This window comes from Berghia stephanieae, chromosome 3 (assembly GCF_034508935.2).
Source record: "Berghia stephanieae isolate SIO BIC M18660-M18661 chromosome 3, UCSD_Bste_1.3, whole genome shotgun sequence".
Classification (NCBI taxonomy): domain Eukaryota; kingdom Metazoa; phylum Mollusca; class Gastropoda; order Nudibranchia; family Aeolidiidae; genus Berghia; species Berghia stephanieae.
The window spans coordinates 75,176,499-75,200,814 of record NC_088362.1 but is presented as its reverse complement, the minus strand read 5'-3'; the positions used below and the strand labels follow the sequence as shown (position 1 = coordinate 75,200,814).

At 36.4% G+C, this 24,316-nt stretch overlaps 1 protein-coding gene across 1 annotated transcript in view; it reads left to right on the top strand.

Moving 5' to 3' along the window:
- The window catches only part of LOC144968441 (protein kinase C-binding protein NELL1-like), a 234,137-nt gene that overhangs the window by 69,856 nt on the left and 139,965 nt on the right, over positions 1–24,316 (top strand). The window contains exons 6-13 of the mRNA XM_078906816.1: positions 3,480–3,552; positions 4,068–4,150; positions 6,282–6,413; positions 12,614–12,707; positions 13,212–13,291; positions 17,171–17,282; positions 17,694–17,813; positions 24,068–24,205. Of these exons, the coding sequence (XP_078762942.1) occupies positions 3,480–3,552; positions 4,068–4,150; positions 6,282–6,413; positions 12,614–12,707; positions 13,212–13,291; positions 17,171–17,282; positions 17,694–17,813; positions 24,068–24,205 (832 nt within the window). The remainder of the gene's footprint in view (positions 1–3,479; positions 3,553–4,067; positions 4,151–6,281; positions 6,414–12,613; positions 12,708–13,211; positions 13,292–17,170; positions 17,283–17,693; positions 17,814–24,067; positions 24,206–24,316) is intronic.

Genomic DNA, 24,316 nt, shown 5'->3' with positions numbered 1-24,316 from the left:
ATGCTAAAATCCAGTTTATTCAGACATAACAACAGGTTGTCGCGATGGATTACAAAGGAGTTTGAATGTTTAATGAGGGATTCAGAATCAGAATGTGAACGGTTAATTATTGTAGTCCATCACAGCCTTAGAAGGTCCGTGGAAATAAGGTTGTATACCGTTTTCGGTTGTGTTGAATGGACAGTATATATCATATAGATGCGTATTACCTTTGTGAAAGGTCGCTGGTGGGTAAATATCAGATCCAACCAGTTTAACAAATATACTCAATAAATATAACAACCCACCGTCCTAAATCATTTTCATGCCTGAGTGGTATTGATGCTGATGATGGATTTTATAGTTTTAAAATATGAAACTTAAGTTTATGCATTGAACTTGGTAGTTTAAATAGATATGTAGGATTTGTCAACGCAACATTTTATATTTCCGACTATCTTAACTTGACTTCAATCCAAAACAATAGCAGTTTGCGTAGTGGATCACAAGTATATTTTGGAGCATATTGATAATCTATTTTTAGTTTGATCAGGAACTAAACTAACTTGCGCTCCGATACTCGAGGTTTCGTGCCTTATATTGCTTTTCAGTTAGCAGGGTTGTATTATAGATTTCCTCATGACTCCACCATGATCGTCCACTGAAGGGATTTCAAAATATTGGTAAAAGTAACGTTTGGATAATCCGCCCAGCCCAGCCCACAATTAGCGTGTTGTGTCGTTAAGTTGAGTAATTCCTGATCATTTACTACCTAGTCTGTATCACACAATTTTTCTTGACTACCATTTTTAAAAAAAATGTATGTATCGAGTCGACAGAAAGTTCCAAATACCAAGAAATTTGTCTAAAACAATATAGAGTCACTCAAGTTTACGACATTCAGTAACAGTACACTTATCGTGTACCGGCTGGGAGTCGATCAACGGTAACGTTTACCAAAAACCATCCATTTGTGACCCGACACGAAAGATTTTGAGTCTTGTGTAGTTTTTCATTCAGTCAGCAAGAATAAATATCCCTCATGACAGTCGACTGACAAGATATCAAAACATCCACGATGTATCGGCTCTCACGTTGATGTTTTATTTTTATTTTTTCAATATTAGCGTATCCACAATAAAATTTGATACATTCTTTTGGAATTTTTGAATGAGTGAAAAGCGTCATTCTCCTCTCAAAGATTTCAAAGTGCCGTAAAATCAGATTTACATAAAGTATCAAAGAACAAAAGGCGAGAAGATAAACATGAACGCATAGAAATCTTCGAAACCGCTTTGATCTGGAAAGGTGTCAAATAACGGGTTCAAAGTACACACATGATTTATATCCATTATGTTTATATCGCATAAGGCGATCAGATCAGCCCCTCATGCTGGTCGCTATCAAAACCAATGTTTAGTTGTCCTCCTTTTCGCGTCTTTTTTTTGTTACACGTCAGTTCATGCTGTTTTCCCCCGTAGTGATGAATGTCGCAGTGGGTCATTTGACTCCATTCAGTAAAGCCCAGATCAATTGATAGCTTTCCACCGATATGATAATTTGCCGAGCGCTACGGAGATTTTGAATTGCGCGGTATGTAATATTACTAAATAAATGTCACTGCCACTTTCGTGTTTTGCTCTAACAGCGTGCTACTGTGTTCCTTATGAGTGGCTCATTCTCAAATTTCCAAGCTCGGGGCTCTGTAGGTGGTTGCCCGGTTGAACGGAACTGAGCTGTTAAATGAGTAGTCTGAATGTTAAGTTGACGAAATGCAATGAATAGATAGATAAATAAATAAATGGAATAAATAAATAAATGAATAGATAGGTAAATAAATAAATAAGTGGATAAATAAATACATAAATAAATAAATAAATAAGGGAATGAGTGGGGGGGGGGGGGGGGGGGAGAAAAATTATAGTCAACTTTTCCAAAAATGTTTAATTCAATTAGAGCGTCTGAATTATTATTATTATTATTATTATTATTATTATTATTATTATTATTATTATTATTATTATTATTATTATTATTATTATTATTATTATTATTATTATTATTATTATTATTATTATTATTATTTATTATTATTATTATTATAAATTCATATAGCGCCTAGTTCCAATCAAGAATTGCTCACTGTCTGTCATGTATCATACACAAATATAGAACTGACATGTTAAACACCAAATAAATACGATGATAAAATGACATATTATAATCAAATACAAACTAAGAATCCAAATTATATGCCCTACAGAACAGCTCAGTTTTTAATAATTTTCTAAAAGTAAGTGGATTTTCACTATTTTTAGTTTCAATACCGAAATTGTTTCACAATTTGAGGGCATGGTGGTCAAAGGATTTTGGAGGTTCCCTAAGGAGATTTAAATTAGCGGATCTTGAATTTCGACTGCTCTCATAAAAGTGGAAAATTCTTGAAGGTAAACAAGAGCAGAATTGTTTAACCAATTGAAAACTGCATATAGATTTTTAAAAAAAATGTTTTTCAAGCCAGACACACGGTAATTTGTCTGGAAATGAAATGATTGACATTAATTCAGTCAAGCATTCATTCATCCAATCGTTTTTGTTCATTCACCTCTTCGTTGATTATTTATTTTATGACACCGACATTATTTTATGAATTTAAGAATTGGCTAAAGATTGTTGACTGTTTATCGTTTTGCTTTTTCAAAAAAACTTGTTCATTCTATTCTTTCATTTCTTCCCCTCTTCCTCATCCATCCATTCATTCATTCAATCATTCGTATATTAATTCAGTAATGTACTTTTGCGTTCGTTCATTCGGTCATTCATTCATCTAGTCCTTCAACAATTTATTCGTGATTACATTTATCTATATACACAAACATTACATCTGTAAATACATTCATCCATTCTTAATTTTTTAAATTTGTTAAATCCTTTTATCATGTGGTTCATTATTTCATTCACTCATACATAATTTACATATTCCTTCATCCATCCAACCATTCATTTCTTTGGCCCTCGTCCCTTATCGTACAAACTTAACACCGTGGTTATAACATCAATACCTGACTTGTGTTACAATGTAAATCAAAGTGTAAATGTTTCTGCTCGAAGCTCGAAGAAATAAATAATAACGTGAAATTGAATGTAAGCTTCAATTTAATTACAAAAACAGATCAAATGAACGTTTCGGGTTTCCCCTCTATCAACAAAACAGGATGAATGAAACACCACAGATGAATGAGATGATATGGTAGTGGCGTAGTTAAGATGAATAAACAAAACATTGAATGTTTTGTTTATTTTTTGTAGGTTAGCCCATCGAACATGGCAAATCCCTGTCAATGTTCTGTATACGTATTCATAGTTATTTTATTTTTTTCTTGACAACTTGTAACGGCAAAATATTTATTTTTCAAAGTATTTCTGAAAAGATAGATCGATAACATTAATGGATATTTTTATTCCGACATGGTTATCAAAATTTACTTTTACAATTACAGGGAGCTTTACAAGATGTAAAGATAGTCACACAGGCGCATGGATATCTGTTACAGTGTCCACAACAAGATACAGGTAAGCTTTGGGAATAAAAAACAAACTTTGCAAGTAGGTAGATAGCTAGATACAGAGGTAGATAAGGAGGGAAAGAAAGAGAGAGAGAGAGAGAGAGAGAGAGAGAGAGAGAGAGAGAGGTCAGAGATAGATATAGATAGATAGATAGATAGAAATATAGATAGATAAATAGATAGATAGCTGTCAAAATATAGGAGGAGAGATAGGTAGATCGACAGATATATAAATAGATATACATGAGATAGGAAGATAGAGATATAGATAGATGGAGAGAGATAGGGAGATTGAGATAGAGAGGTATAGATGGATGGATAGATGGATATATTGATAGAGAATGTTCCAAGATGCCATTATCACGCAGGTCAATTCAGTATAAGTTAAATCATACAAATTATCATAATGAAAGAAGTTTGCGTCACTCTATACAGTTTATTGCCCCTTTTATCTCTTTATGTTCATCAAATCAGAGATCAATAATCTTTATTTGAGCATGATATTCGAAATGTCTCTTCCAGATTGTCCAACATGTGCCAATTTCCAAGAACTAGAGAAGCGGGTCAAAGAGATGTCTGTCATGTATAAAGAATTAACACATCAGGTAAGACTGAATAAGTCATAACGTCATTGTCATATTGTGTGACCCGTCGCCTCTGAACAGTATAATGTTTGGGTGATTTAAATGCTGAAAATTGATTTATAGTCAGAATATGAAACTTGGAAGCAGTTTACGTGCTTTATTGAGGAGGATCAATATATATAGTTCTTTAAAACGAAAAAAAAACAAATCAAAATGTTGATATTTCTTTTTTTTTTTTTAAACGTTAAACTCCATTGTGGGCAGAAGTGACCTTGACGACCATCGAAATAAAGTGAACAGTAAATTGTATTCACTAGCACAATCAGTTTCCTTGATCACTACGAGCAATAACTCATTTTTAAAGTTTCATTTTGTGATCGCCGGCGCGCTGTTTTGTGACGTAATTTTAAGGGAAGTGTCAGGCTATATGACGTTAACGATGTTAAGGTTACGGATGATCACCAATAGAATGTAAAAAAAAATATTTATCATAAGTAGTAGTGAGTGTTCAAGGTAATATCAAATTATTGATAAATACTTCTCACTGTCTACTTTCTTTTAACAAACGAAACTGTTTATCGCATAGATATCTATTGAAGACGAAGTAATAAAAGGAAGTGCCACTTGTTAAATCAAGTATAAATGTGCTAAAATAAAAGCGTTGGGTAAAACATGTTTATTTTACAGTAAAGTACTTTTTATAAACTTTTTTGGCCGACTAAGTTTAGTGATCAAATCACATCGCTTCGCTAACTATATCAAGCTTAAAGAATTGAATGCTGGGATATTGAAGTAAAAATGTGTTTATTTGAGGAGCTGACTTTGAAAATCTGTTAAGTCACATTTTCATCCTTCATAAAAAACTGCAACTTCAGTCAATTAAAACAAAAAACGTAAACAGTAAAATTCTAGTTTTGTTTGCCTCGTAGAACAATACCCTTTGTATTTTGAAACGTCAAATCTTCTGTAATGATTCTAAACTATTAATTGACTGCTTGAGAGTATAAACTCATGTTCTATCTGGATGTGACTTTGCAGATTTTGAAAATCACCCCCTGTTTATAGATATAGTATTATAGTATAATTATGGACGTTTTCTTTCAAAATTGAAGGTCTTATTCATGGAGGCGAATATACGTGAACAGGGTCAGTGAGTTCAGTCCCCTTAAATTCAAATCATGTGCCAGTCATTATGGCGGTAATCAACTTCCAAGCTATACTAGACGACAATTTGTAAATAATTAATTCTATCAACGGTCACATTTTGTTGCTGAATCTAAAATCAAGAGGACTTCACCGATTTCTCCGGCGGAATAAGAAGAACTTGTTGTTTCTGAAGAAACAAGTGCGTTAATTTAGCATTATAAAAATAGTAAGAAAAATAACGCGTCTCAGCTGAACTTTAACAGAACTGTCAATTATGAAAATAACATGAAGTCAGTAAACTGTCCATTTATTTATAAATCTTGGAAATAGATAATGATTATATAATTAAGTGGATATGCATGACAGAATACATTGACAGGCAAGGAGAAATTTACATTTGAAGAGATCTAATGAACATAACAAGCGAGATAAACGTTCATTATGGCTCTACTGTCACTGAAATGGAGAAAATGTTTACGTGATATGCTTGCGGTAATTGGCTGTTTCGGGAGCTTGGCATATTGAAATAGTAATTAGAGAGGAACATATTTTTCTATGTAATATTTAAATACTGAAGATAAGAAATACGTAATTGTAATTTATTAAGCATTGACGACTTCCAGGCAAGCATGGACAACATCATAATTGTAATTGTATTTTAAAATTGTATGCTTATATATATATATATATATATATATATATATATATATATATATATATAAATATATTAAGTGCACCGTGCATATGTTTTATTTCGTTATTTCTTCCCAGTTATTCGCTTGTTTAATGCAATATTTTGCAATTTCTCTCCGTACTTATGTGTAAAATTAGCGTCTTGTCTGTAACAGCGTTTTCTCTGTCGAAAAAAAATGTAGCGCCATCAACATCATGGCTCGTCAATTTTTTTTTGTTGGTTTAGCACCAATTGTAAAGCGCTTTGAGCAAATTTATTAGATTTTTCTCTATATGAAAGCTCAAGGGTTTTTTAAAAAAAAATCTTTTCCAGCTTACCCGAGCTGAAGAGCGATTGAATGACTTAGAACAGTGCGAATGTCTTCATTATTGTTACGACAATGGAACCAAGAGGAGAGATGGGGAGGAATGGATGAAAGACAAATGCAATGTCTGTCTGTGCAAGGTAAGACTTGTCTTGAGATCCTTAGTTATTTGTCCCACTAGAGTGTGCCATCGAAGTTACGCATTATCTCCAGATTTCTGCTGAAGAGCGGTTCACAGCCAAAACGTTGTGTACCGTGTTATTGGCACTGCTTCAGATACACTTTTTCCGATCTTTATCTTACACCAGTGACTGCCTTTCCTTAATTTGTTACCATGTTAATGTTTGTCGTTATGACTAAAGGAGAATGAATTGTGCGCCATTGCTTCTGAAGTACGAGAACTTAATGGGAAAATTGTCATTCTACAATGTAAGTGTCGTATCTCAGTTTTTTTCAAGTGTCTTTTCCAAGGTTACAACGCCATGACTGGGGTTTTGAAATCATTGTCACCCGTCGAGCTACTGGCCACTCTCAACATCGCCCGATCTTGTTACAAAACAAGAGACTCCCTACCATTCGGTTCGCCAATAGTTTAATACGACTAAGAACCAACAGAGTAACCTCCAAAGCACGATTGACCGGTAGATTATTTGCTAAGGGAAGAAATACTTTATTTCCTATTGGACTTTCTGTTTGATTGATCTGTAGAAAGGCGTGAATATTGTCTTACCGGAGAAATCAGAAAGAACAATACAAGAATAAGAAATCAGAATGAAAAAAAAAACATCCCTAAACAATCATCGATTTTTTTTTTCTCGACTTTTGATTAAAAAAAATTCAGACCTCCTGATTACAGTAGAAGTCAGACGAGCTAACGTCACACACGATGATTGGTTTGGGGAAATGTAGCAGTTTTTTTTAATGAGTTTGGTGATAAAACATATGAGTACCGAGTACATTTTCTAATCTTATCCCTTTCTGTATTACTTACTGTCTGAGTACTCATCACCATGATGTTATTACTATCATATAAAACAGGCAATAAATGGGGAAGGTGGTGATAGCTTGTTTTTATCGCTTATGCTGTCGTACTCTGGAAAATATGAAAACGTTAAAAAAAATTATGGTCAGAAAACTCGTCCTTGAAATAACGATCGATTAAAATGAGCGTTATCTTGTCAAAAACTCACAAATTTGTGACTTCAAGAAAAACTTGCTTAAGTCCCAAGTTTGCAAGATTTTGGCAACATGAGGGTTATTTTAATCGAACGATATTTGAAGAACGAGTTTTGGTCAAATGTTTTAAAAAGTGTTTATTCAGAGTAGGGCAATATGGTGGTGTACAGTAATTGCTCTTTTGACATAACACTCTATAATAAAATACTTACATCCGCGTTTGACTTTATTGCCAAAAGAGAATGTTTCTTTGCCACGGGTAGTTTGAAGGGAAAATTGGAAATTTATCTGTGATTTCGTAAAATGTGCATGGCGTGATACATGCATTTTCCCCCTCTCCGAATGTGTATTGTTTGATTGCAAACTATATAAGTCCATTCTTCACACCCATGGAGCACAATTTTTTTCGAACTATCTCGAGCGTTAAATAGTAGCAATTACTTGATACCCTTCAAACAGGACGCTAGTATATTTATTTTTCTGCGGTATATAACAGACCTAGATACCTTATATTCTCTGAATGGACTGAGGAAGTTGCGTGCATTGTTTTTAAGGGCACACCCTGTGAGTTCCTAGTCATGTGTCGAACCTGCGGACCTATTTTATATAATTTTCTGAGTTTAAGTCTGAACCACGTGAGAGAATAAAACGATATAATTTCGGTGAAAGTGAGATGACCGATCGGGAAACATCCTTGAGCCCTCGTTTATACATCCCGTTAATATGTTGAGGAGGAAACTTAAACCTTATTGTTCACTTTAAAGCACTCCACTGCGGTTGACGCCTAGGTTATCTTGGGTTTTTTTCCCCCTGAGAATTTGTAAAAAAAAAAAAAACTTTAAAAAACGTGTGCATTTATATAGCTCAATATTCACTAACCGTGCTCAAATACTTGCTAACAGCAAACTTGTAGGACGAGACATGACGCCTGTCAGGCGATAACACAATTTTTATTTCGAGAGATTGTTGTTAACGGTCAGGTACTCATTTTACATCCGGGTTTTATGAAAGAATTCAAGTAATGAGCTTTTTCCAGGGACTCAACTATGCACCGCTCACAGCGGGACTCAAAATTTGGACCTTCGGATCCGAAGGCGAGTGTCATACCACAAGACCACATAGCCTTTCTCGCGAAAGACAATGAAGAAAAAAAAATTCATTGGGAATGGAAAAAGGGAATGTTATTATTTTTTTTTTTCTAAATGTCATCTGCATTTCAGTTTTAATCTTCTTTGACATCGGTATTGATTGTAGTTTGCGTTTATGTAAAATATTTATCAGTGGTGTCCGATATATCAATTTCACCAACACACAAAACTGTGTATAACCTTAAACATTTGTTGTATTTTAGAGGGAATGTAGTGAGAAATAATCACCCAAACTAAATGGCGATCTAAAAGCGATAACAAAGAGCCGAGTGACGTCAACTTTATACATTCTTTAAGGGTCAATCGTAGTCACTCTCGAAATCTTTGTGTAGAATATATCCACCCGCCCCGCAGCTATTTATAGAGTAATGGGTAAAATGCTTTTGATGAAAGATCGTACTACGGTATTATAATAATACAACTGCGTGAGTGGTTTTCCTCACGAATAACAATGTCTTCACCTGAGTGCAAGTTGACTTGACACCACGTGTTTAATCATTTCTATAACAAGTAGATTGTGTAAACCCCGGGCTATGTCATTGCCTTTCATATCTTCAGGGGAAAGGGGAACTCCTTTTCCCAATTGCTCAGCGTCTTCGAACGATCCCAAATGTGAGGAGACAATAGCTTAGCTGTATACCAGTACTCTGACTAAATGACTTTTTAAAATTTTGGCCAGACATTTTTTACTTCTAAATATCGATCGATTAAAATGACCATCAATTTGTTTAAAATTCATCAACTCAAAAGACATTTCAAGTCTTGGGTTTAAAATCTCAAACCAAAACTAGGACATTTATAATTGATCGATGTAAGAATTATTATAAGTTTTCTGACCAAAATGTAAAAAAAAAGGATATTTTGTCGTTTTACTACACTATAGGTAAACAAGGAAACACTTGATACTCAGTTCAAGTTCTTGTCTTTCGGAATCTTCCATTGGTTACGATTTCTCTATAGCTTCCGTTTTCTCCCATCTATCACCGCGCTAAGCATTAACCATTAAGAATGTGAGGGTAACTGGATGCGAGATGCGAGTCCTCAGGTTCCAAAGGTAAACAAAAGCTTACACTTCTAAAACTAGGTGTTGTTACTTACCTACCACCCATGCTGATAATCGATACGTTAACCCAACATATAAGAAATAGATCTATACAAGAAACGAAGTTGACGTCACTCAACTCTTTGTCATTATATTTAGACAGCCTGTAAGTGATAAGTTCTCAGTAAATTATATAAATCAGACTATAAACGTTTACGGTTGCACACAGTTATGTGTGTTGGTATGTTTAATTTGGCTGGCGGATGAGTGTTAGATTAGGCAGAAAGCACTTTGCGATAAGACTAGCGTCCTATCCAAAGGATAGCAAGCAATTGCTATTGTCCATTTCACGTTATAGAAATCGGGATAAACTCAGGCTCCATGGGCCGAATGGCTCTGAATGACAACAGATAGTGATTCCTGTATTTTATATCTATTTGTGAAGCGTAGACTCCAACAACAACCAGTTGTCGTTACCTCTACCACCCATGCTAATAATCGATATCTTAACCCAGAATCTGAGGGTAAGACAAAATAGCTTACAATGACGAAACGACACACCTGGAAACCATTTCCGTTCCGAACCTTTCATCAGAAAAAAAGTCAGCTCTTTATGCCTAAGCGGAGGGTCCTCACTTGGCGAAGTGGAGTCTCTGTTCGTGGACCGGGGTATTTTCTTTAAAAGACCCATTCTCTGACAAAACACATAAAAAAATATTTGGTGAGCAATTGTCACGAATTTTTACTATGTCAGGGTGAAGTTGATGCTTACAATTCAATCTGAAGCATTGATTATAACAGTTAAATTAGATGCATCCATTCATTTCTCATCTTACATTTTAAGCGTTGCCGTTGGCGAGAAGGACCCATTGTTAATGCTTTGGGCACGTTTATTGGACAGTTCGTTATATATAAATGCTCAGGTTTTGTGTTTAATTCCTTATAATATGGTTCCCCTTTTCTATTGTTTTTGACTTTATACAATTTATTTTTTTCTCTTCTCGATCATTCCAACATAATACCAGATCGAGCGATGGGTCACATTCATTTTTCTCGTAAATAGTATGTCTGCGCTGTGGTATATTGTAATTTAGGACGTTTGGAGTTGTGTATGTGTGGGGTCCAATCACCAAGTATTACATCATCATTAGTTTTATATTGCTATTGGCAAAGATTGGACTCAATATAAATGACATTAACCCTCGCGTTCTCCCTCTGAAGTTGTTCCAATAAGACCGGTAAATTATTTTTATCGAAATGGCCATTGACAGAATAATGATACAATTGTACTTATCTCGTTTTGATGATAATTCTACTCCGTCCTAATCCGGAACGGAACAAAACGAGTCCTTTCCCCATTCATTCCTCTATGGAGTTTTATATTGCTATTGGCAAAGATTGGACTCAATATAAATGACATTAACCCTCGCGTTCTCCCTCTGAAGTTGTTCCAATAAGACCGGTAAATTATTTTTATCGAAATGGCCATTGACAGAATAATAATTGTACTTATCTCGTTTTGATGATAATTCTACTCCGTCCTAATCCGGAACGGAACAAAACGAGTCCTTTCCCCATTCATTCCTCTATGGAGTCGTTGGAGTTTCAGCCAAGCATCACTATATACGTTTCTTTAATTTTCGAAACAGATTTGATTTTTGTTATTTATTCACATGTAAATTAGTGTGTTTCAAACCAAATAAACTTAAATAATAATATATTTTTCACTCGCTAGTCGATCGTTTCGGGAAATGATGATTATTGTTATTTGAGTCGTGATCTTCAACGACAATTTTGATTGAGAAATACAGATGCCGAGCTTAATGATATGAATTGGGGAATCGTAGTTTTTTACTATGGATTTTGTTCAGACTTTACTCCCGTTCTTCTTGTTCTCTGACCAAGGGAATGATCAAAAGTCAAGATTGGGCATATTACTGATGAGATCTGTTAAAATCAGACTTTTATTTTCATTATGTCAGAAGAAAGGGACCCCAAAGACGAACCTTCCCAATGAGTTATTGTATAGTGTTTTTAATTAGCAGTGACAAGAAATTCGTTCAAAGTAAAAGCAGAAAGATTTCGGTGAAGATGCACTCCCCTTCCATCGAACATTTCCTTTTTTTAAGTTTTTATACACTGAGAGGTTTGAATCACAACTAAGTCATAACTCACTATGTGTCTTTTTACTTCTATTTTTTTTCAAGTGCCAATTTGGAGGCACGAACCCCGGACCCCTCCGATCAGATTTTAAAAATTAAGTAATCGATGGGAAACCTTTTAAAGTACAATCATCAACGTTTCCAACGCCAGTCGATATGAAATACGATGCTGGATCGTTCCATTCCGAATCCTGTCTGTTTCTGCCCCTGCACGACTAGTTGATGAGCATATCTGATTGGGATGTACGTGCTTTATCTGATGACAATCAGAAATCCCGAGAGCACCGTGCCACCACTTTCTGGGGTCTGTCTTTGATGGTTGAACTGATACTAATTCTGATCATTTCAATTGCATTGGTCTTTTTCTTTTTGACGATAGGTGGAAAATCAAATAAATAGCAATTGAAAAACAAAACGCTTTAGATATTATTATGCGCCACAACTATTGCGATCAAATCATTAAATTTGCTAATCGTCTGAAGCGGACGTCAAATGTTTATCGGGCAAAAAAAAAAAAGAAAGATCGCATGTCTATCACAGACTTAAAAAATAGAGATAAAAAAATTGGTAACAAAGAAAGTTGTGTGCACATTTCCTTTTCTTTCTTAAAAAAGAAACAAACAAAACTTTGAGCATACATTAAAAAAACACATGACGTTATAAAGGTCAATACTCTGGAATAAAATTCATAAAGAGGAGAGTAAAACTTCTTTGAACTGCCATAACACTTGATGAGCTGTGAATTAATAATTAATAGCACTGTTTTACTTACCAATAATAATTTTTTGTTAATTTTCATCATATCTGTACAGAATGGAAGTGTAGAATGTCATACACAAGAGTGTCCAGCTGCCGAGTGTAAAAATCCTGTGTATAGAGAGGGAGAGTGTTGTCCAGTCTGCCTCAGTAAGTAACCTACTTTTTCTTGCATTCAAACGTTATTTATGAGGGAACAGCCGTATTCTGACAAATCACTTTTTCCTAATTTTGCCAGAAAATTTTATAAATCGAATGATTAAGTAAGTATCCAATTTGTCAAAAAGTCTGAAACGTGTGACTTCTATAATTTTTTAATTGATCATCATTATTTACCGGTGTAAATTTGGAAAAAAGTTTGATGTAACATTTGGATGTTACGATGGTTTAAAACTCTGTTTTCCTGATTTAAAGTGTAAATACTGCTATACAACCCCCTCCTTAATTCATTTAACTGTGTGATAGAAGTAAACATATAAAAGGATTTCTTTTGAATAGACTCAGCGACAGAAATATATTTCATTTTGCAAAATGTTTACAGCATGGAATGGATAAGCTCTGTATATTTATAAATCATGCTGTATCCTTTACATGTTTAATCTATTATCCTGTCATAGCTTTCCATTAAGAGACCCCTTTCCATTGTTGTTTCAGCAAACTGTTATTACAGTGGTAAATACTACGACCACGGACAGGGGACGAGTCCAAGAGTATGTGTCACGTGCATCTGTCAGGTGAGTTCTATGGCTCTAAAATTAACGTTCAAAATTGAACACATTTACAGCACTATTAAGAAGTAAGAATACGTAAAGTAAAGATCCTTTTCTAAGGACTCAACTGTGCGCCATCCACAACGGGATTTTAAACCAAAGAATGAAATTCTACTCAGAATTTTTTTTACAAAATTCCCTGATTTATTCTCTCTAATTGTTCAAAAACAATCCAAAAGCCATAGCAAAGTTGCTGTGGCTTATAACACTCATCACGCAACCTGTTGGTCATGGGTTCGAATCCCGCTGCAGCAGCAGCGTTGTTCCTTCCTTAAAAATATTGTATTAGTGCCCTACTGAGGTCATGTCTTTTCCTATATGTTAATGTTGCTGTTGGCTTGGGATCTTTGTGAAGCGCTTTAAGCATATTAAATAGATATTGCGCTTAAAACAAAAGTTAAATTTTCAACGAGGCAAGGGGAAAAACCCTCCATATTTGGCAAACAATTCACTTGAAACCAGTGCATAAATAATGAAAACGGCCATTATCTTAATCGCTATGATACATTATAATAATATTATTATATTTGTTGAATTCCACAAAGCTTTAAAGGCTTTTAAAGGATCAAGAACACTCGATCCCCTCCGAGAGAAAAAAAAAGAACATCTGTTGAAAATTAAACTATTTAGCGTGGATATTTCGGACACTGACCCTCGCTGTTGTCCTCGGGTTTCAGGAAAAGCCGATTTGTTGAGCTAAGCGTGGAATACGCACGCGTCAAAGGAATTATACGGGATTTATTTGAGTTATTTGGAAGAAGCGAGTTGATCGCCAATGTCGGGTTTTCTTGTAGACGAGATGGAGGGAGTGGCTGAATAATCTGTTTCTTTTCTACTTTATCATATTTTTTTTTCGAGATATTTTTAGAAACATTTGTGGCCAATCGTCTCAATTCGGTATCCTTGACGGGGGTCGACAAGAGGTTGAAAATTGAATTTTCAAACAAATTACCGACAAAATATCAAATTGGCAGGGTAGGTCACAATTGAAATATTGAATTGGAAATGGAATATGAAATTATAGAAATGCAATCGCAAGTACCGGAATGTAAAACCAATTGACTGTTATTGTGAACAATACGTTCCAAGCAGTACAAGGACTCCACTCAACAAAACAAAACAAAACGACCCCCCCCCCCCTCAAAACATAACATTACACACACACACACACACGCGCGCGCGCGCACGCACGCACAAAGAAACAAAAAAAAGAAACAATTCAAAAATGCATAATCCCTATATTTGTAAATTTTAATTCTTTTTTTTTTCTTCTGTAGTAATGGCTAATCTTGAGATTTCAGTTTGTTATGGAGAGAAGTATTTATGTTTAAAAATTAATTGTTCTGTCTAGAGAATAGTTACAGTTGCTGTTCACCGGTTGGAAATCGGGATGACGCTATCGGGATTCATGGGCCATATTATGTTGACAGACTGTCGTAGGTTACGTGTTTATAAAACAATTATATTCCTAAATTTTATTTTCTAGCTGCATTTTACAAGCAATAAAACACGGGTTCTCAAGAAGAGAAGATTAATGAGATCATTGAAAGGAAAAAGCTCTAAAAATGTGCTTTTCGATTATTGTCAACGTGGGGGTCCCGATAGCTCAGTTGGTAAAGGACTCGCTTCACACGCAAAGGGACCTAGATCGATGTCGAGATTTTTTCCCCGACCCCTTTATCCACCCAGCTGTGATTGGGTAGCTGAGTCTGTTAGATCTGATGGAAAGTACTTTACGATATACTTACCGCCAATCCAGTCGGTAGCAAGCAATTGCTATTGTTCTTTTCACGTGAAGAAACCGGTATTAACATCTGCTCCATGGGCTTAATCGCTAAGAGGGACTACTTTTTAATTTAAAAGATAATGATAAAGCTTTAGCTGGGCGCTTTTCGATTATTGCTAACGTAACCTTTCCTCGCAATCCGTTTGTTGTTTGTTTTTGTTTTTTTTTTGCTACAGAACATTCTTTCATCGAGTCAGACACCGGCTTAATTGAAGCGGTATAAATTGTTAAGCGTTATAGACGGCCATTAAAAGATTACTCTCCTCTTCATCTAATATCAAAATGAGGTAATAAGAGTGTATTTGGCCTGGAATGCAACATGAACAACGATCAAGGATTAAGCAGATGGAATGATGATTCAAAACACCTTATGTTCATAATGCTAATGTTCATACCTAATGCTACATATCCCATGCAATCGCAGTTTATCACGGTTTCAGTAACGTTAAACGGACAGTAGCAATTGCCTGCCACTCTTTGATAGGACGCCAGTCTATTATCGCAAAATACTTTCCGCCAGACATTGGTGATCCAGCTAGCCAAGCACTACTGGATAGAGGGGAAAGGGGGGGGGGGGGGTTGGTCGGAAAAATTATTGACTGCACCCGGGATTGATATTATTTCCTTTGCTCTATAACTAATCTGTCGGGACCCCTTTACAATCTAATCCAGTCTTTGAATGGAGCAGCAAGATCCGGGGCCGTGGACAACCATCACCTACGACGTGGCGTTTTTATTTATTTATTTATTTATTTATCTGGTTCTTACTCTCGCCCACCGTTGAAAGGAGAAAGGCGATAAACTCCGAGTGGTGATTGGATGTGAAGCTGGCATTTATCGGAGACGGGACTAGCACCAAATTTACCTCTTCAGGGGTCACACGTTTTGACAGATTGGGCCTGGGATGGCAAAACAGGGGGAGATAAACCATGTTTCATATCCTTTTTAGTGTTTGATAGATGGACCTGACTTATCGCTTCTTAGAACGAACGCGTCTCGTGCGAGCCTTTGCTGAATGCTCGATTTAATGAATAGGTGCAGCGTTGCAGTAGACATTTTCTTGCACCTCCAAAATGCCAGACCGAGACTCACTGCCAAACTCAATTGTTTTTGACTTTGGGTGTCAAGTGAGAGGGAAGGGTTGCCGTTTGGCGTTTTAAATGCCAAGTTCCAAAAAACTTGGGAGATTAAAAGAAAAGAAAAAGCCGTTTGCCATGTGTAAATTGAGGTTCGATTTTTTTGTTTCATTTTGCATTTTATAAATATAATTATTGACATTTTAGTGGAAAAAGTTATGACTAAAAACACGTTTTTTCAGACAATTTATTATTTTTCTTCGACCCGTTTTGCATTTTATTATTTTTTATTTAGGCAACGATGACACACACATACACACACACACACACACACACACACACACACAGAGAGAGAGAGAGAGAGAGAGAGAGAGAGAGAGAGAGAGAGAGAGGGGGGGGGGGGGTCTAATGGTAATCAGTTTATCATCATAACTTGAAGTCTTCCTTTGAAGTGTCATTTGGGGACTTTGGAGATGAATGTTATTGGCAAGGATGGACTGCGATTATTTGAAACTTGGGGTACCAACGTTTTACTGATGATTTTCCTCTTGTCTTCTGCTCTTTCCTTTCTTCTTATTAGTTTTTTTTAAATCAGTGCGCGCACCAGCTTTCCAAATCAGTTATAACCAAGGTTGGTTGCTAAATAGATAGTAGATACGTTGGATATTCGTTTCAAATTATATTATCGCAATTCATATTTATTCATGTCATTAGAAAATATACTTACAACACGTTTATATATAAACTTTAACCACCTCTCCCTCCCCCCCCCCCCGCCCACCCGACACACACAAGCACACACATACACACACACACACAAACACACACACACACACCGAACAACCAAAAAAATATAAAGAAATATAAAGATAATATAAATAATGAAACATCGACATACACATGTGTAAAAACACAAACCATAATGTATTTTTCAATGTAAATATTTATTTCTATGTTTTATTCTATTTTGAACTCAAACAGAATGGCCGAATGGTGTGTGAGAGAGAAGATACAGAGAAAACATGTCCAAGACTTGATTGTCCACCTCATGAAAGAATTGAAATCCATGGCCAATGTTGCCCAGTCTGCAATGGTAAGTGCTGTCTTGTATTGTATGTGTTGCAACTGTATCTCTCTTCCGACGACCTCAGCTCGAGATGCGCATCTTTCTCCGTGAGCTCTTTTACTAGTTGGGTAATTTTATAATCTTAAGTCATTTGAATGTGATATTCTGAGCTCTTGATTATTTATACTTAATGAGAAGCTAAATAGATTTTCTCTTTTTAACCAATTAGAAAATTCTTGTTTCGTCAATTTTGAAAAAAAAAAAAACAAATCAACTTTTCTTTTTGCTTGCTTGGCACAATCATATTCACCTTTCCTGAGAAAATATTTATTTACTTCTTTTGCAGATCTCAATTTTTAGCGTTAGTAAAACTAGCGTTAAGCTATAAGAGATGGTTTAATTCAGTCATTAAGAATGAATTCTATTGCCATATTTCAGGTACAGATTTCTGTGGCCAGGGCCATTCCTGTCATCCCAACGCCTCGTGCATCAATCTGGCAACCAAATCGGCTTGCCAATGTCACCCAGGCTTTGATGGAGACGGCCATAGCTGTCATGGTAAGTCTTCATATCATATAATATTTCTGCGTTCTTGCAAAACACATTTTTATCATTTTGGTCAGAAATCCTTAAGTTCAAATTAATATTAATCGACTAAAGTGACCCTCAACTGGTCAAAAAGTCTCAAACTTGATACTCCAGAAACTATGAGAAGCCCCTCAAACTTGATACTCCAGAAACTATGAGAAGCCCCTCAAACTTGATACTCCAGAAACTATGAGAAGCCCTCAACTTGATACTCCAGAAACTATGAGAAGCCCCTCAAACTTGATACTCCAGAAACTATGAGAAGCCCCTCAAACTTGATACTCCAGAAACTATGAGAGCCCTCAACTTTATACTCAGAAACTAGAAAGCCACTCTCAAACTTGAGCAACTATACTCCAGAAACTATGAGAAGCCCCTCAAACTTGATACTCCAGAAACTATGAGAAGCCCCCTCAAACTTGATACTCCAGAAACTATGAGAAGCCCCTCAAACTTGATACTCCAGAAACTATGAGAAGCCCCTCAACTTGATACTCCAGAAACTATGAGAAGCCCCTCAAACTTGATACTCCAGAAACTATGAGAAGCCCCTCAAACTTGATACTCCAGAAACTATGAGAAGCCCCTCAAACTTGATACTCCAGAAACTATGAGAAGCCCCTCAAACTTGATACTCCAGAAACTATGAGCCTCAAACTTGTACTCAGAACTACGAACCTCAAACTTGATACTCCAGAAACTATGAGAAGCCCCTCAAACTTGATACTCCAGAAACTATGAGAAGCCCCTCAAACTTGATACTCCAGAAACGATGAGAAGCCCCTCAAACTTGACCATATATAGCAGAATATCCTCTTAACTTGCTCAAACCGCTTAACAAACGGTCAAAAAGTCTTAAATTTGATACTTATAAGACTATGCAAACCTTCAACTGGTCACACAAAGTCTCAAACGCGGTACTTCAAGATTATGAAGATTCTTAAACTTGACCATTTATAAATAGCAATATCCACTAAACATGTTCAACTCGATTTTCAAGTGATCACAAAGTCTTAAACCTTATATTTAACTTTTTGACAAGCTAATGGTTATTTTAGTCGACTGAATATTTAAAGTAAATCTTCTGGTCAAATGAAAAGAAAAGCGTTTTGTCAAAATATGGCAGTATTGATGCCGCTGATTTTTTTTTCTTTGTCTCTATTAATGCAACTTTATTATGCATTTCTATATTTAGTATAAAATTGATAATCCTTTATATAGTGCAGTTTTACGGTCATGTGGTATGACACTCGCTTTCGGATCGGAAGGATCTGGGTTCGAACCTCTCTCGGCGCATAGTCTCTAACCGTAAAATGGGTACCTAGCCGTTAACAGCTTTGTCTCTGTCGGAAAAAAATATATAATATCGTCTAACAGGCGCCATATCTCGTTCTACATGTTACGTGTTGCTGATTGTCAGGGACCATTTGTAAAGCGCTTTGAGCACTTATAGTGGTATATTGCGCTGTACAAAAGCCCATTAAAAATATAGCTTTTGTAAAGAATTTACGCAATTCTAGTGAAATCAGGAAATTATTCAGTGTAGTTGACCTATTTTACGCAACCACTTCCGTTGGTACTAGCAGGTCATGTCAATATTTTGATAAGGTGAATGCTAATTTGTAGAACAAGCACTCGGTTATTTACTGGATAAATCTTTATATACGGAGTGGAACATGAACCTTAAGGCTATAGCATTGTGTCGTACTGGCAACCTTTTTGAATGAAAACAAAACTACCTTGCATTTCACAATAAGCAACCCAAATTCCTTTGCAGAAATGCAGCTTATTACCCTAAAGTTTACCCTTGTTCTGTAACAATTGCTTGCTATCTTTTGGAAATAACATTAGCCTATTTTAAAAGACTTAGCCAGTTTCATTACTGCTGATTAGATAGAAGGGCTGGTGGAAGGGGATGTAGGGAATAACAATCTTCGACAACCCAGGATGAAATATGATCCCTTGCTGGTGAGTCCTATGCTCTGCCACCTGAGACACTCCCCCCCCCCCTCGTCCCTCACGCCAACGCCTATGAGCTCTACTATGATGTTAAAATTGACGAACTCACACCCCAAATCCTCTTCTTTGCCTGCAGCCATATTAGATCTGTTCTTGTCGTTTAACATGTTTGTTGTCGCTGACAAAGAATCGAACCAATAAAACGTTGTTGTGACTACGCAGCTGCGATTACTCGACCAGTCGAAGTAAGGAAACTATGGACAACGACATTTATTTATTTTGCTCTTTCTCCAAAGTTCGAAGTCTGACATTTCAAACGTACTCGATTACCTTGCGGCGAACAGAGAAAAAAAATTGCAGACAAGAGTGGAGAATGTTGGCGGTGCTAAGTATAGGACCTCTTGATTTTGTTCTACCTTTTGTCTTTTGTATATTGTATGTCTTGGTCCGAATATTCCAACATTTTCTTTTATCCTCCTTTCCTCCTCCTCCTTTTTCTCCTCCTCCTCCTCCTCCTCCTCCTCCTCCTCCTCCTCCTTCTCTTCTTCTCCTCCTCCTCCTCCTCCTCCTCTCCTTCCTTCTCCTTCTCTTCTTCTTCTTCTCTCCTCCTCCTCCTCCTCCTCCTCCTCCTCCTCCTCCTCCTTTTCTTCTTCTTCTTCTTCTTCTTCTTCTTCTTCTTCTTCTTCTTCTTCTTCTTCTTCTTCTTCTTCTTCTTCTTCTTCTTCTTCTTCTTCTTCTTCTTCTTCTTCTCTTCTTCTTCTTCTTCTTCTCTACCTTCTCCTCCTCCTTCTTCTTCTTCAACTTCTTCTCCCTTTATCTTCTACACCCTCTCCCCTCCCCCTTCCCCAACTTCTACATCTTCTTCTTCCAACCTCAATCCACTTACCATTAATTCTGCCAATTTTAAACCTCCCCCTCCCTTCTTCTCTCAAACCTCTCCGTTCCATAATTCTGCCAATAACATTCGTCTCTTCTCCCATTCTCTCCAAACACTCTCCCTTATTCCCAAACAGCTTTCCATTATCCCATCCACACCACACTCCATTCTAATTTTTTAAAGGCTAGTTGAATTTACTCACCCCTCACCTTTAACCCAGTTAACGTTAATTATTTATCAATTTATTGACTCAGCAACCCCCGTACTCAAACTCGCGTGCCCACTGTTCCATACATTGTTTAAAGTCGTGTCACATTTTTCAATGGCCATCGTGTTTTCATTCCAGTTCTCTGGCTTGTCTTTTGTTTCCTTCTTATTTTTTAAAATGTATTATTATCCATTGTGTTTTTCTCTATATTGAAGAGCCTGGAATCGAAAAAAGCTAGTATGTACTCCCTCAACATGTGTTGGTACAAAAGCGGATTAAAATTATCTTCTATTTCCATCTCTGAAATTTCAAATATTACACGTCGCGTCAATCTGGTATTATATTCTGGTACTGTGTGTTTTAGAACCCTTCTCAATTTTATCTCATGCACGTGAAAAAAAATGCCTATAAATTCAAACGCTTTAATGCTTTTTTATTCCACTAACAAAATTGGTACCAAGTTTGACATTTATTTCACGAAACTTGATAATTCAATATGTTTGAAAAAAAAACCCCATTAAAAAAGCGATGATCTTTTTTTGTCTCTTTTCAAATCAAAATTAGTCTATAGCATTTCTAGCGTCGCGACACCTTAAAAATAAATACATCAAAATAAGCGATCACTGACAAACATGTTGGTGTAAGGATTTATGAAGAAGTATAGAACTTTTTTAAGGCGCCCACTTAAATCCTTTATGTCAGGACACATCTTTCTATTAATCAGATAACTGCCATACTCTGGTATAACCATGTACTTAAAATTTGGCCGGAAAACTCATCCTTTAGATATCGATCGATTTAAACGACCCTCAGCTTGGCAAAACAATTTTAACCTGGGACTTCGAGAAGTCTTATTTGACGCATCACTGTTTTGTCTAAAACACAGAGGGAAGAAATCCGAATCTAAATCGTTCCTTCAGAATTTTAAAAAGTTGATAGTATTTTAAAAACTGGATATACTTCGACTTCATTCACTTTTGTTAGATCTACCTTGACCCAAAGTTACGATTGCTATCCATTCATGAAATGGTATAATACATATTATCTCTCAATGAACGTTCCGTAAATGATCTATGTAATGGCAACCGGCGATATTTTGAGAACACCCAACCGAAACTGAATGAAACAAAAAATTGCTATAGGTAGAGCTTTGTTTAATCTGCCAGTTGATAGACGATGGACCTTGGGAGCTTAAGTCTTCAAGATAGACTTTCACAGACGAATAGGTGTCCTGGGGGATAAAGAGCTTATCAATGAGTAAAACGATACGATACGCTTGGTACATAACTACCCGTATCAAATGTGTCTTCATGTCTTGACTCTCAAAGTTCAAAGATACCATGGCTCAATCACGAACGAGGTTGGGACATATTTTTTACCGACTTAAATCAAAACGAAAGAAAAAGATATTATCTGCGGCGATTATGTTGAACTTCATGGTCGTTCAAAGACGGCTAGGAAATAAAACAAGGGATATTGAAACTCAGATATACGATTTGTGTTGTCCATGCTTTACTTAATTTGCTTGGGTGAGATGATTGAGGAAACAATGCATTGGACTGTAGTTGTGGAGACTTCTAAACCCCACTGTTGCCTGAACAAGACCATCAGCCTGTTTGCTTACACGGACAGAAAGATAGATCCGTTATTTATATTTCTTGTGAGAATGTTGAGGCGAAATAATTCTTTAAATTTCTCCTTCACTTACACCAAACCTCATGACAAAACACACACACACACACACACACACACACACACAGAGAGAGAGAGAGAGAGAGAGAGAGGGGGGGGGGGGGGGGGGGGGGGGGGGTTACCAGGATTCACACATTGTTTGAACCGTGTCCTTGAAAGTTTATAGATTATATTCAGCTCGATGCATTATGATAACATAAACGTCATTGCCTCATTAAGCTTCAACTAGCTCTTCTCTTAATTTTTCGAAGCAATGCCTTTTTTTTACCTTGCTATGAGAATTCTCATTGATCTTTAAGAAGCATTGACGCGTATAGATATTATTATTCTTTCTCGTTGATTTCACGGAGTTATGATTTCGTTGATAAGTATTATTTTGTTTTAACATCTTCATACTTCTGTTCAGAATTAACTTTGCCACTTGCATTCATCTCACACATTAAATTCAATATCTCTTTGAATATCAAGTCTTATTTCGTGTTGTTGAAATGAATTGATTTACAATGTGGGTGAAAACCAGGAGATATTTTCTGTAAATAAGCGATACCAGAAACTTTAACCGCTCTCCACTCGATCCTGGCCCACTCATCCTGTAAGATTTGAGTTAAGTAACACAACAGACATACATACATACATACACACACACACACACACACACACACGCACAAACAGAACACACAAACTTGAGCATTGTTTATAGATGGAATGAAGATGACGACACTCAGGTCTTTGTAATTGTTTTTTTTTTTTTTGTCGTCCACGTCTTTGAGTAATTCTCACTAATCTGCATTAACCAGACCATAAATATGACCAAGATTACACATAGTTTTGTGTGTTGGTCCGTTATTTTTCCGGAGGGCAATGTTGTGAGTTTCTTAGCCAAACGCACACTATCTATAGCGCAATGTCCTCTAAATGTGCTCAAAGTACTTTACTCATTTTACACCTGAATACGATTTGATACAATGAGTAATGAGCCTTTTCCAACGACTCTCCTTTGTGGCACTCAATGCAGGACTCGAACCTGGTATCTAGTGAAGGCTAGTGTCATACCAACAAAGCCACAAATCCGAGAGATATGAGACAACAAAAAGACCTCTATAACAATAGCAATGATTGTGATATGCATATATGATATATGCATCCAAAACACATTGCACATCCATGCCAACGACATTCAACAGCTGTTAACTGTTGTGCTCCACAAAGACACGTATTAAAAAATTTGGCCACAAAACTCGTCCTTCAAATATCGATCGATTTTAAAACGATAGCGGCCATTGCTACCGCCCATTTAGCGCTACAGAACGCGGGATGAATTCCGGTTCAATGGGCCCATTGGATACGAGTCGTCTGGCGGGCAGAAATGATGAGTATTTTACTAAGCCCATACAATCAGTTGAATTTAACGCAATGTTTACGCTCTTAAGCTTGTGGCCGCCTTTGCAAATTTCATAAAATCGTATTTTTTCCATACATTATTTTCAGACATCAACGAGTGCTTGGAAGCAGGGGGGCCTCATGGTCATCACTGTAGCGCCAACACCGTGTGCGTCAACACTCCAGGGTCATACAGATGCGACTGCAAGAAGGGACACAATCGCCTGGATTCCTACGAATGCAAAGGTACATCTAACTCTTCCCCTCCCGGCCCCTCACTCCTCTCCCCCTCCTCCTCATCCCCATATCTCCGGGTTCTAGCGGTTACCCTGTGCCTTACATCCATTTCATCTCATT